This window comes from Anser brachyrhynchus (genome assembly GCF_964034855.1).
Source record: "Anser brachyrhynchus genome assembly, chromosome: 5".
Lineage (NCBI taxonomy): Eukaryota > Metazoa > Chordata > Aves > Anseriformes > Anatidae > Anser > Anser brachyrhynchus.
The window spans coordinates 49,462,081-49,475,275 of NC_137699.1; the positions used below are offsets into that span (position 1 = coordinate 49,462,081).

Here is a 13,195-nt window from a genome sequence, read left to right on the forward strand (position 1 = left end):
AGCATCCCCGAGGCTCCCAGCAGACCGCTAGGCATGGGCCGTCACCCACAGCCAAAACAGACTCTGCAAGGAAACGAGAGGGGAGCAAGCCACAAGGCCAGTGGCTTGAGGAAGGGTACTTGTGAAGTCTGTCAGTCTTCCAGCACCATCAAGTGACTTGATTTTCCTTAAGCCCTGTAACTGTCTGGTTGGCGGGTCTGCCTCGCGTGACAGCTATCCACAAAGGAAAGCTCTCGCTCAATCTGCTCCAGAGCAGACAGAGCTAATCGGTACATGGTGGCTTTAACTGATCTGGCACTGCTGAAATCCCTGGAAGTAAGACATAATAAAGGCAAAGCAGCCACAAAGCCCCACGTATCAAACCGTTTTTAGCAGTTAGTCTAAAGAATCATTCAGAGATTAACAGCAGGGGTCAGAGCTCTGCCCTGGCCAGCACATGCCTGGGGATATGGCAGGCTGGGCACGAGTACTGCTCCTCTGAAATGAGTCACACAGAGCCGCCTGCCAACTGGCTCTTGCTGACAGCTGAAGGCTATGTATTGTCTGGCTCAGAGCCAGTGACCAATAACCCCCAATTCAGAGACACCAAGCTTTACTGGGGCCATTAAACCAACCACAACCCAGCGAATAGGCTAAACCTCTTTCTCTTGGACGCTCTTTTCCCCTGCAGTCTTCAAAGCACAAGGGAGATGGGATTCCTGGGTTCTTGCCACCTTGGATACTGAAGATATCACCCAGCCCCAAGGAAAAGAGAAAGCTGAAGCACATCACGACAGAGAGAGGACAGTCTACAGGAATGTCAACCTTCCTGAGCCTGGATTGCTGCCTGGCCATCCGACACGCCATGGACGCTATCCTTGTGCCCAGGTACGTTTTGCAGTGTGACCCTTTCTTGTTCTGCTGTCCCCCTCCATATATCACTGTGCTTCCCTCCCAGTCTCACTACAGAAAAACCAGTAAGCTTTCAATCATCCGCTAATAATAAGCAGGTGAAGACACATCCACAGACAGAAACAGCTGAGTTCAAGCTGAAGTTGGAAGCAAATGAAAACGGTTCTGTCTGCCACAGTTTTTAAGGTGACCAGTTCTCTGCTCTTCTCCCGCAATGTCTAAGAAACCCTTATCATGGTATCAGGAATCAGGCAGAAGGAAGCATGGTACCAGACTCCCTGACCATAAGCCGATTCAGCTTGCTCTGAGGGGGTTCAGTGCCTTAGGCTCTGACAGATTAAACTAAACCTAATGAATTCGCTGCAAGAACTTCTGCTCCAAGATCCTAAGATCTGCAAAGTCAATGGGGGCCGTAACCACAGGGCTGAGAGGAGTTTTGGTCTCCAGTTGACTATGCAGCTATTTAACCAGTCTGACTGCAGTTCAGTTGGGACTATACCACAGCCATGCTTATTTTATTTTCCCTTCTCACATCATTGCACACTAATACAGCCAGCCAGCGACGCCTGAAAGGCACTGACGTGCAGACCGATAAGACTTGCATTTACTGTTACATTTTGCCATACCCAGGAGCCTGCTTTTTTCACTCCACATAGAGATGCCAGTTTTCTTAATAACATGCCAGCTTTCTTGGCTTGCATGTTATATTTCTTGGTTCAGCTTTATCCATTTCTGTGTGAGTAGTAGAAGTTTCACAAATAAACGAAGCACTTGCCTGTGCTTTAACCACCAGACCGTGCTCCTCCTACACCGCACTTAGCAAGGAATGACAGAAGGAATAATCCAAGCCACAGAAGGCTCAGTTTACCCAGCTACAAACACGTACAGCAACTTTCTCTATCAAGCCAATCCCTCCACCACAAACACACTTCCTTCAGTGAAAAGCAGTGTTTGTACCCTCGTTCTCCTTTGCAAATTCTGCTGGGGTAGGATACGCTTGGTGGTGGTGAGGTCAAGGGGTCAAGGAACGTAGGAATGACCCTGCTGATGGACACTGCTGTAGGGACAGGCTGAGCCTTACCTTTCCTCAGCCCCAACCCCTCCTCTGTGCTGGTGCAATGGTTTCCTGAGGAAGGAAGGAGCTCTGAGTGGTTTCAGATGTACCTTTTCATCCATGAATATTTTATGGCCTACTCACAATTACCTTTAGGCAGACTGGTGGGCTTGTGAATAGATCAAGCCATCAGATCAGAAGCACTGAGGCTCTGGACCCAAAAGAATTATAACTGTGCTTGTCTGGAGCCGAATGATGTGGGTTTATCCAGTGGGACAGGGCTATGTTAAGTACATCTATACTCTACAACGTTAATATCATAGATGTTCATACAGAGCACATATCATATCCATCAGTACCCTGGCATATGGTCCTGTCTTAGAGCACACAGTTTGTATTCTCCACATCTTTATTTTACCTGGCTTTTCTCGTCATTACTTGAGATGATCAAGGGACAACCATCAAGAATTTTGCTAGAACTTGAAATGATCACAGAATAAGTAGATGGTGACTGAAAAACAACAGGATCAAATAACCAAAAGCTTTTGTAGCACAGGTATTCTTGAAGTGAACGGGAAATACTGGTGAAGTTCTGGCGCTTCTTCTCTCCTCTGGTCTATTCAGAAACAGACAAAAATGCCCCATGATATCGAACCAATTTGATGCACTAGGGAAGTAAGTTCCCCATACCTTGTTTCGAGTTTCACTGTTGCCGGATAATTAAACTGGGCCTTTTTTTCTCTTGAATATTATTTTTTAAATGATAGCAGTCAGAAATCTACCTCAGCAGCTGTCATCCACTCCTGAAATGATTCTTGTACAACCCTGAAAAATATTTTTTTTCAGTTTAAACATCATGAGCCAGAGTCCCAAAATACACAGCATGTTTGTCTATGGCAGTCAGGAACCAAGTCCAAAATCCTCCAGCCCAAGCCCTCGCTACCAACTACAGCTCCTTCTTGAGAGGCAACTCTCTTGTTACAATGGCAGCACGAGGTCCAAATTTATATTTCCCCTTACAAAAGCTGTCAAGAAAACTGTTTTAGGAATAAAGGCAACATATCATGACCCTTAATTTAATCAGATGTCACCAGTTCTATGTCCTATCAAGAGGCTGAACTTCCTGCAGAACCTATTCTCACGCAATCGCTTTGTTCCCGGTTAATTTGGACGTGATGGCAGTGCTGTCTAACAGGGACCACATAAAAACCTCTGGGAACTGGCCCTCTGAAACAGCAAGAGATTGTCTCAGATCAAGAAGAAAAGGGCAGGACACAGAGCTGAGCCAACTGGGGTTAAAAAAGACAATGGCAGGAGCAGATTCCATTTGTTTTCTCCTTTGTACAGTCCCTTCCAGGACACAGTCGCTGTGCTGCACTTCCCTCCTTTTCTTCCTCCTGTTTCTAATAGCTCACTGCAGAAAGGTTACTATTGAAAGACAGCCTGGCCTAGTGGCTAAGGCACAGCTCTGGACTTTATCCCTGGCACAGCCATGGTTCTGCCACAAGATCTGGGCACCTCATTTCACTTTCTTGCATCTTCATTTCCCTCTCCTCTCCCCATATGTACACATCTGGTTCCTTTATTTTGCTTGAAAACTCATCTAGGCTGTTCTTCGTGAGGTTGAGTGGAGGTCAGGTCAGTACGATTGCAGGCTTGGATGTGGGTTTTAGGTATGCTAGCAATATAAATGATAATGATCTAAAACCCATCTGTGCTAAGGTAATGCTTTGAAGGAAGGAGTTTCACTCCATGAATGAAGGGCTGGGGACCTGTAGGTGTGGAATGTCGGGAGTCCTGGCAGTCGCTGGGAAGTGAGGAAAGGTAAAGCAATGACTGCTGCACAGAGGAGGCCTTGAAGAACAATTCTGACTTACGCTAGGAAAGAGCATCTTTCCATTTCCCCCTGTTTTTGTGCTTCTTCTTTTTAGTCTTTGTTTCAAAAATAAAGATTTTTTTTTTTTAAAAAATATTACCTCCTCCACTGGACTCCTCCCTTCTTTTCATCTCTATGTCATACTCATCTTGCCTTACACTTACACCCTTCCTAACACGTAGTTCTCTGTCTCTGCAGTCTGATTGCTTGCTCGATTTCCTCCATTCAGCCCTCTTAAGATGCCTCCCCACCCGCATCATCTCCTCATATTGTGCATCTATATTAACAGAATAAAAAGCAAAAATAAGAGTCCACCCATTACAGTTCGCTCCACAATGCCCAGAAGGATCTGTGCTTGAGGCATGTTTTAAAAATCATTGTAAATCAGGAAACAGCAAGGTGGAGCGAAGGGAAATTGGAAAGAACTCGGCTTACGAATGTATAATGCAAGACCATGGGCCCTTGCTCTGCTTTAACCTTGCCAGCAGTTACGAGAGCAAGTGCCACGAACAAAAAGTCATTATTATGGCTAAACATTCAGTATTTATAGAGAAGTAGCATTAGAAGACAAACAGTTCAAGCAGTGCTCTTCGGCTGGTTGTTCATTGCTTTTTCCTGAATGTGGTCTTTTATTCCAGCATTAATTGTGGCTGTAAATCATTCCCAACCTGCTTTGGAATGAATTTACACATGCAGTTGAAAGCACAGTACATTTATACATAGAAGCCATAAGGCATTCAGCAACTCCAGGGGTAAAAATACCCACCCATCCATCAGGAATCAAGCCCACAGAAGATATTAAAACATAATTATCATTGAAGTATTTCTCTGCCTGCTGCCAGAAGTGGCTACAGCTGCTTCTGCACCATGTGGAGGACACTGGAGTGGGCAAAGTGGTCACTGACAGGTGTCCTTGAGACACCTCACCATGTCGGGCACTTGTGACAGGAAAGGTTTTGTTTCACAAGGGACAAGACCTGGAGATCTTGAAAAGATCTCCAGAAAAGATTCTTGGTAAGGCTGAGCAGTGAACGTGATGGGGAAGGAATGTGGACACCTAACCCCTGTCTGTGACCATCCAGGTCAAAAAGGTAGAAGCCAAAAAAGCTGGAAAGGGAGAAAAATTGCTTGCACTTCTTTTTTGCTATGTTGCAATATATCAGCCCCCAAGAGGAGAATGTTATTTGAAACACCTGGGGTGCACATTCTTCTGAGAGCCAGGGACCCTCTCACAGCCTTCCCCTGTTTCTGTCAGCTCTAGCAATGAGGAGGTTAAAAAAAAAAAAAAAGAGAGCTTGTTAAGTCTTATACTGCTTCCAGATCAAATTTTTATCCTGTTTCACTTTGGAAGTCTCTTGAACAAGCTCAGTGTTTCAAAGCTGAGGCTGCAAATCTCCCAGGGCAGGTTCCTGTGTTTAATAAACTGTTTTGACTGGAATTCAAAGAGAAAGTAAAGATTTCTGTTGGCCTAGCCATAGAAAATGTGGCCCAGACCTGTAACCCCATATCTGACCAGACAAAAAAAAAAAAGAAAAGGATATTTCTCAGAAACATTGGCATGAGAATAGCTCTGCTTCCCCTGAAGTCAACAGAAAAAAGTCTCATCATCTTTAATGGAAATACCTGTGACTAATTTTTTATTTGGAAAGAAGGTGCTGGAAGGAGATGCCAGAACACCAGCATAACAAACCTGTAAGTTATATAGTGGCTCAGCTACTGGGCAGAAGAGCTTCCAGTTTACTCTTTTCAACCATTCCACCACAAAATTAACCCTTTAAGTGCTTCATATCCTAAGAGCATGCTGAATGCTGACAAGCAGGGAAGCACACAGTGACCAAAATACCACTAACACGAGCAATGCTTATAATTTGCTTAGTGTAAGACGTGACTCATGTGGATTCAGCCTTTCTTGAATGACCTGGGTGAAATTCCAGTGCTGCCTGGGGACCCTCTCAAGGTCCCCTGGTGCCTCACCTCCACAGCCTTCATGCACGAGGCTGCACATTGACCCCGCTAACAGTGCCAGAAGTCCTGGAAACGGGACGAGACCTTCCTTTCTCCTGCCACTGCAGCGAGACATGCGGTACTTCACACCATTCTCTTGGTGCCTACACTTTCCATCCTAAGGCACACAGACACAAAAATAAATAGTGCATCAAGACAGTGAACATCCCCCGGGATTTCACTAAATGAAAAATGAAATCTAAGCTTGGCAGAGACCTTTTCAGTCTGACAGGTCTTGTTTTCTTTAAGTTTCATTTTTCTTCCTCTAATACAAATATGACCTACCATCTGCCCAAATTCAAACCTGATGTAGATTTTCAAAAACTGTTTCCAGCTAACCGTGATACTCAAATAGCAGTCTGTCTTTTCCCATCTATTCTTGTTAATGTCTTTATTCACCAAACTTTCCCTCACAATTAAATTCCCATATCTGAAAGTTAAAGTGACAGAAGCGAACAGCCCTGATTTAAGAATTAGTCCTCACATTTCTGCCAGCATGGATGGAAACAGACATAGCCTTTACAGGCTGGAAGTTACACTGTCAAAGTTTCCAAAATCCACCTGTTTTGATTTGTATGGTTTGTGTGCAGCAGGCCAGACAGTAAATATAGGGGTTTCATTTCCCCTTTGATTTCAGCACTTCTTTTCTATTAACTGTCCCATTTCCTGATTCATCTACATCAAAGTTAGCAAAATGAAAACACTACCGAAAGCCTACAAATCAATACATAACTTAAGATGATCTATTTGCTAACACCAGGAGGGCTAGCTGCAATTTTTAAAGGATTGGATAGCATACATGGTTATTTTTACAGCAAACTCAACAATTATCCCAGGCTTTTAAAACTCTTGTAAAAAAAATAAAATAAAAAAAATTAAACAGGTGTTTATTTATTAAGTTTTACAGTATATATTAGCAGAAATGCATTTTCTAACTAGCACTAGTATCTTGGAACATAATGAGAGCAATAATTCAAATATAGAAAAATGTGCCCCAAAGAATCTGAATTTAAATCTACACTTCTGCATCTCCTGTGACACATCATGGTCTCCTCACATAGGGAAGCAAATGAAGTACATCATCGGAAACCAAGTCTTGCCAGAAATTCCAGACAAGAGGGCAAAATCTGCCCAAAAGACGAGTCAGTTTCAGCTCGTGTTGTTCTGCAGCAGCATTCAAATAGAAATGTTCTGAGTTAAATGCAATTCCTTAGTATACAGACAGACAATTCTGTACTGAAAGCGTGCATCTCCTGTGCTCTGGGCTTCTTTACTTGTCAGAGACCAACTCTATTTAAAACAACAAAAACAACAACCACCAAAACTTTTATAGAAGTTAGATACACACAATAACAAATAGAAAAGTAACTTTATCATTAGGACAACTGAGACACAGAAGGAGTGGTTATAGACAAACTTTGTGGAAGACCTGTGAGCTACATCTCCAGCGTTTACCCTGAGCAGTCACCAGTGATTGGCTTGATTCTGATCTCTTGTAGCCAAGTTTGGCATTAAAATGAATATCCCGGCCAGTGGAATTTCCTTTGATTTAGTTCAGAAATTTTCTCTCCACTCCTTTGTAACATGACATCATCAAAAGCAAGCAAACCAAAGGGATTTATTCCAAACCTCCCTTAAATTTGCATAACACAGAACCAGCTTAGATACAAGGTAAACCTGGTATAAAATGGAGTAAGTGAAATCAAAATCTAGCCAAAAGTTGCAATAGAAAAACTACCAACACAAGAACACAGAGTTATTTATTTTATTATTATTATTATTGGAGACTGGGGAAAACCAAGGTCCTAAGAAAATGTCAAAGGTCTGGTGGAGAAGCAATTCTTTCTCTGTGTGTTTGTGCAGTGCCTAGAACAAGAGATTTCCAGTCTCAGCTGAAGAAGTCTATAGTCACAATAGTAGTAGTACCAAGAGTTGTGTAATACCCTCTAGTTAAGACGTGCTCCAAAGGCATCACAGTCTAAGTGAAGAACACAAAGCATGGGAGAAAACAACTCTTTTATACCATATACAGCTGAAACACCTAGGTCCAGAAATCTGGCCAGGGTCACATACAACCAAGAACTGAATCAGTATTTTCTCAGTCCCAGCCTAATACTTTGAACGCAGGCTATGTTCTCTCTCAAGGACAGAATCATAAGCGTAAAAGGCATCCTTTTGATAACTAACAAATCACCTACCATCAGATGGCTTTTTATGTCACAAAAAGTTCACTTCTCTCATAGAAGTGGGTTTCCTGATTAAATAATCAGACTAAAATGTCTTAGCTTGCACTGAGTTATGACGATATGGAATGTACAGCTCACACCCTTTAAAATAAGGTTCAGCATCTTGGGCTTCAGTGACACAAGAATAACCAAAGGACAATTGCAGGACAATTGTTTCTTCAATGTCAGACAAGCTTTAAGAGAAATAGAATACAGAATAAAGATTTCTACTACTTACCAGCACACTGGTTGTTTTCATCCAACTGGTACCCAAATCGACAGATCAGAGGTCTCGTAACAGTAGGGTAGTTAGGAACTGGGCCTGGTGCTGGGGGCGGTGGATAAATATTTGAGTAAGGGTTCAGATATGGTGATCGATACACTGGGTTTGTTCGGGGTACGCATAAATAGCCACCATTCTGGTTGACACACACCATATCTCCTCTACAGGCCTCAGGAATAGTCCGACATTCATCAATATCTGGAAGGAAATTGCAAAAGTTAAATGAGTGACTGCTTCTTAGCGTTGAGCTATCCAAAAAACAGTTAACATTTTTTTCTCAAGACTTTGCTAAAAATTTGATACTCTCTTTGAGCGGCGGGGCTAATCTTTCTTTGCGGAGCCTTGCTTTGAAGTTAGATTGCACTAAATCAGGAAACATCCCATATATTCCATATATCCTGTGTTCTACTTGTTTTAGTTCACCATTAAAGGGAGAGGGGAAAGCCTGCTTTGTTATTCTATAAATGTTCGGTTTAAACACTGATTTACACATGGCTACAGCATGCTACCGCCTATTCCTGCTAGTGGGTCTGTCCAAACCACAACATGCAGATCAGGATTTCAAACACTGGTGGTTTGGTTTGCCCAGCTGTGAAACTTGGATCCTGATTTGGAACTCCCGAGCTCCCTCCCACAGAAAAAGTTAGGGATGTTCAGATTTGGGGACGTGGTTCAGGCCTCTTTCTTGTTCCAATTGAGATTGCTGTTGAATCAAATTTAGAAAGATAAAAGTGGTTTACCCAAACTGAACATTTGTTTGGTTCTCAGAGCACAGAAGCATTCGGCTCCCATGACAGAGCAGGCAGCCTGCTGCTGTTTTACCCCCTCACTGTCTGAGAGACTTTAATTCACGGAGAAGATGCTGCCCTGGAGACTGAGGGCCTCTCTTCACATTCATTTATGAAAAGATGCTATAGGGTAAAGCGTGTGTTTCTCTACACCTGCCTCAATGATTGTCCTGGAGTTTCAACATGGAGCAGTAACAGACATTATCTGGGGCCTCCAGGTGGAGAATACTGAGTTTGGAGGAGAAAGAGGAGGGTGTGCAGTCCTTGTTATTTGGCAACTGGACTGAGCTCCTAAACTCATCTCAGTGCATCACAGGCATTTGAGAAGCACCGACAGCCAATTAGTATCCCAATGTCACAGACTGATATATCCTTGGGCTATGTGAATGCACACACACATTTATATATATACACATGCATTTATTCACACACACACTTTCATCACACAGCAAGGACTTTTCACCTAAAACATACCAACAGCAGCATAAAGTTAACAAAGTCAGCGTTTCTGAACCCCTATTTAAATTCATTGATGTAATTAAAATCCTACCTAAGCATTGCCCAGAGGCACGGTCCAGGTCAAACCCATTAGTGCATTGTTGCTAAAAGGAGAAAACAAAGGACACTCAGTGACTGTGAAATGAGAGGGTTGCGAGTCAAATGCTCACCTGGGTTATTACGCTTAGTAAAACTGTTCAGCACTACACCAAAACGTTCAGTACACCAAAATAAAGTCCCTTCCCCAAAGGACAGGCAGCAAGGAGTGAACCTGAGACCTCCAGCACCTGACAGCCCCTTAACTCAGAAGGCAATTCCCACAGGTGGTGATGGTTACAGGCTGTTACTCTCTGCTGGGATAGCCAACACCTGATGTGCCACACACTCTGTGCCAGGAGTTAACACAGAAGCTGCATTCTTCTATTCTGGGATATTGTTTTTGCCAGAACAAGGGGGGATCAGTTCAAAGGCACTAGCTAACTTCTCTAACGTGCTTTGAAACTCCACATGTAGACAATTCAGTACATACCTCTCAAGAAGCTAGCCAGCTGACCTGAAGCCATAGTTAAAGCACAAACTTAAAAAAAGTAAGGCTTTTAGTTCGCACAAAACATTTAGATGTTTAGAGGATAAATTTGTGCACAACATGTGTTCTATGCATACAAAGTCACTGGAAACCTTGTTCCTTCCTATCCTATGCTGCTGGTCTTTATCAGGGCTGTAACCTGGAGTCTTCAGCACCTAATCCGTGTTCCTCAGCATTTCTAACTAGCGACGTTTGTCAAAACCCATTAAAATGATTCGCTGCTCTTCCTAGTTTTTGACAGAGCCTTCAGCCGCGTGGCAGTGGGCCATGCAGTTGACACAAGGGGATCCTTCCAGTGAGTGGGTTATGGTAAGGCAGGTGAGCAAGAGACATCCAGAAAACAAAAAGCACTGAAGGAACCAGAGGGCACAGGGTTGGAGTGTATTCAGGATTCCTCCTTTTTTTGTTGTTGTTAAATGCTAAAGACACTCATTTTGGACTTAGTGAAAGAAATCAATAGAAAACCTTAAAGTACTTTGCATGTGTTTGGAGAAGTAGCAAATTGTAGGTCGGAAACAAGGTGTGAGATAGATTAGTCAATGGAAGTGGGCCATTGCAGGAGCTGGGAGGGGACATGAAACAAAATACATGGCACTATTGGTCCTGCCGTTTGCATGCCCAAATACACAGAACCACTACTAATAGTGTCAAACATGTGGGAAGGAATTCTGCCTTTATTTATGTTGGCATTACAAGGTACTTTGGTATCATGGTGGGGAAAGTCAAGATATTCTGATGAGTGAACATATAATCAGCCTCATGTTTTAGAGAACACACATACCCAACCTTTTCCTATTTTTTTCTGTGCTGTACTGCACGCACTACACCCAGGTTAGTTGGAAAAGTTAGGTTAGTTTTTAACAAAATTATTTTTTCCACAGTAAACCATGATTCAGAAACACTGAGACTACTGTAGAAGTGGTTTCAACAACTTTCTTGAGCTTTATTCTAGAAAAGTTTCCAATATTGAAATGACCACTTTCAATATTTTCAGAAAGAGTTTGTTGCTATCATTTTGGTTTCAAGTTGTTTTTTTTTGCTTGGACTTCAAAATTAATTTATGGTACAAGATGTTTCTATTAAAAAAACACTGGAAATAATATTTTTTAAATTATAAAAACAAACCCTTAAAGACATCTCAAAAATTCTCGAGGGGCATGAAAAGCATTTCCCATACAGATTCAATTTTCACAAAAATATCAGTAAGCACGCCACATGCAGGAAATTTTCAACCTAACAGAAGAAAAACACAACTACTTTTCAAAGTCTTTTGGCAAAGGTATTTAGAAACACAGCTCTGGACATTGAGCATATCTGGATTATCAACTAGGAATCCAAGCTTAACATGCCTTTGGGAACTGTTTTTCCTAATTTAAAGTCCACTTGGAGCCCAAGAACACAAAGAACTAATGCTTCTGCTATTTCAAGAACTGGACCGCTCTACTTCCATCCACCCTCAAAAGCCCTGCATCTCGAACAAAAATGGCTTTGGGCACAAATTAAAGTGAAGCCCTAGCTAGGATGCAGTCATTCAGGCTCGCAGTCCAAAAACAAAGTCTTAAGACAAGGTTCTGCCAGACTGCTATGCACAGAACATGCCTGTTTACGTGACTAAGTTTTCCAAACATTGGTGTTCCCCATCACAGAACTGAACTGTCCCTGCTCTTGTGGGATGACTTTTCTTATTTCCTTTTTCAGACATGTTCAGTTCAGAAGCAGAATCAGGTTTTTAGTGAGGTCCAGGTTTCTGCAGGGATATTTTGCTGAGCTGGCAAGGATGAGTCAAAAAGCTAAGTCCATGTTCAACTCCAGAATCCTGTTGGCTCCAAGTCCTCCCCTCTAAACCCTTAGACCACACAGCTTCCTTTTCATGTAAACCCCAGACCACAGAGCTTCCTATTCACCTGCTAGCCAGTTAAGTCTCATGCCATATAGTGCTTCGGTATAAAACAGTACAGAGATCTCTCTGTGCACCTCTCACCTGTGCTCTTCCAGGGTTCGAAAGGCAGACGGCCAGTGTGAAAGCAGTCAGTATCCTGTAATGTGCATAGAAAATAGGCTGAAAACCTTCTGATCGTTATACAGAATTAAATACACACGGACAAGTTAATCTCTAGTGACACTTCAGTGCATTCCAGAGTTTTGTCAACATGAATTTGGCCTCTGGAGAGAGAGCAATACAATTGTGGGCCAGATTCAGATCTGAGAGTCATTAATTTTGCTATGGTTTTATGAAATCAGGACCAGAATCGATTTGTACATAACTATTTACTAATATTTTCTTTCAATGCCACCCCACGCAGTAGCTGCTTAATGAACAAATGCATAATATTCAGTAAAGCATTTCTGCCTCTCTCTGACACCTTTCTTTCGACAATATCCAAGTTCTTCATGCACACTGCGCACATTTTACAGATGGGTAAACCAGCACATGGGCCCTGCCTAAGCTCATAGAGCAACTCATTGGCAGGACTGCAGGCTTGTCATGCAGGAGGTCCTGAATCCACGCCAGTTGCGCTAGCTGCTAAACCGCACTTCATCCCCAGGAGGCTATATCTGAGATTAATCCATTTTCTTAGGGCCAGATTCTGTCCCTTTCCTCAGTCTTCAGTACTACATTGCTCTGCAAGTAGACACACTGTGCCAGGTCATCAGCTACTAGAAGCTGCTATCTTCAGTGGAGACTTCCCCAGTCATCTTAGCATCTAGTGGCACTTGCTGGGTCTCTTCACTGCAGCTGAAGGAAGAGGGTCCCTCGCTAACAGAGCTCTGTGGCTATATAGGGGACCCTTCACCTGGAGCATGAAAGTTCTCTGGTCAACCAACCCCCCACCTCAAAGTATCTACCGACAGGAAAGCAGGAAAGGACAGCAAGAAATATCTTTTTTTCTCTGTACTACGGATTTCAGTGTTTTGCCTCTGCCTTATAGAAAATCTCTTCTCAAGACTATTAAAACCCCACCTTGCTTAGCTTGGATTCTATTTCTGAA

The 13,195-nt window shown here is 42.8% G+C and overlaps 1 protein-coding gene across 2 annotated transcripts in view; it reads right to left on the reverse strand.

The window, feature by feature from the left end:
- The window catches only part of FBLN5 (fibulin 5), a 46,957-nt gene that overhangs the window by 32,040 nt on the left and 1,722 nt on the right, over positions 1 to 13,195 (reverse strand). The window contains exons 2-4 of one of the 2 annotated variants that reach the window (XM_080596310.1): positions 12,187 to 12,241; positions 9,672 to 9,723; positions 8,289 to 8,531 (exon numbers count right to left, since the gene is read on the reverse strand). In XM_080596310.1, coding sequence (XP_080452436.1) covers positions 8,289 to 8,531; positions 9,672 to 9,723; positions 12,187 to 12,241 — 350 coding nt within the window. Of the gene's footprint in view, positions 1 to 8,288; positions 8,532 to 9,671; positions 9,724 to 9,789; positions 9,892 to 12,186; positions 12,242 to 13,195 lie in introns of those variants that run through there. The other variant, XM_080596311.1, reaches the window with a different exon arrangement.